This window comes from Sinocyclocheilus grahami, unplaced genomic scaffold (genome assembly GCF_001515645.1).
Source record: "Sinocyclocheilus grahami isolate Dianchi unplaced genomic scaffold, SAMN03320097.WGS_v1.1 scaffold2297.1, whole genome shotgun sequence".
In the NCBI taxonomy this organism is placed as follows: domain Eukaryota; kingdom Metazoa; phylum Chordata; class Actinopteri; order Cypriniformes; family Cyprinidae; genus Sinocyclocheilus; species Sinocyclocheilus grahami.
In genome coordinates this window covers 10,818-11,860 of record NW_015507476.1, presented here as the reverse complement: position 1 = coordinate 11,860, position 1,043 = coordinate 10,818, and the positions used below count along the sequence as shown (strand labels likewise).

The 1,043-nt window shown below is 43.3% G+C and overlaps 1 protein-coding gene across 1 annotated transcript in view; it reads left to right on the top strand.

The window, feature by feature from the left end:
* Positions 1-1,043, top strand: part of LOC107574647 (UDP-GlcNAc:betaGal beta-1,3-N-acetylglucosaminyltransferase-like protein 1) — a 17,297-nt gene that overhangs the window by 5,704 nt on the left and 10,550 nt on the right. Inside the window, exon 6 of the mRNA XM_016261087.1 lies at positions 764-855. Within this exon, the coding sequence (XP_016116573.1) occupies positions 764-855 (92 nt within the window). The remainder of the gene's footprint in view (positions 1-763; positions 856-1,043) is intronic.

The following is a 1,043-nucleotide window of genomic DNA, read 5'->3' as shown; positions in this document are numbered from 1 at the left end:
TGTGACTTGTGCCTCTCATAATCCATTAGTTCTGTTGACTTTATTCGAATACTGTGTGTGTGCGTGTGTGCGTGTGTATGCGCGCGCGCGTGTGTGTGTATGAGAGAGTGTGTTAGTGTGTGTGTGTGTGTGTGTGTATGAGAGAGTGTGTTAGTGTGTGTGTGTGTATGAGAGAGTGTGTTAGTGTGTGTGTGAGAGAGAGCACATAGAAAACAGTTAGTTTAAATTTTAATAATATTTCACAATATTTGAAATATGTACCATATTAATATACCATGACAGTAAACATGGTTTAGTGTTATTTTTCATATGCAGCATCAGCAGGAGAGCCAGCGGTTATTTTTACAGTGTTTTTGAGGGCTCGGTTTGTTGCTTTGACCTCTGACCTCAGGTCACAGCAGGCGGAGCGGAGACAGACCGAAGAGCTGCGGCGCTAAACAAACAGAGCTGAGATCACATGACAGGAAATGAGACGGATCAGTGAAAGTGTGTGTGTGTGTGTGTGTGTTGTTTTAGGGTGTAACTTGAGTTTGTGTTGTGATCTGCCCTGTCTAGTGAATGGCGGTTCTGTAGTTACTGAACACACCACAGTAATACATGCTGAAATCTTGTGTAACTTTACTGTCACTTTTGGTAAATTTAATGCATTCTTGATGAATAAAAGTATTAATTTCTTAAGAAAAATACATACACACACATACACACTCCCTTATACACTCAATATAAACACTAATGTCGTGTGTGTGTGTGTGTGTTTTCTCAGATTGTGGGTTGTAAAGTGTGTCGAGTTCCTGAAGACTCCACTGAGCGTTACACCAGGTGGATCAACTCTCTGAGTCCAGTGCAGCTCCTCACACACACACACACTCACTCACTCACACGCACACACACACACACACATGCACACACGCACACTCTCTCACACAAACACAGACACACACACTCACTCACACACACACGCACACTCTCTCTCTCACACACACACACACACAGACACACACATACACACGCACACACACACACACACACACTCTCACACCCAC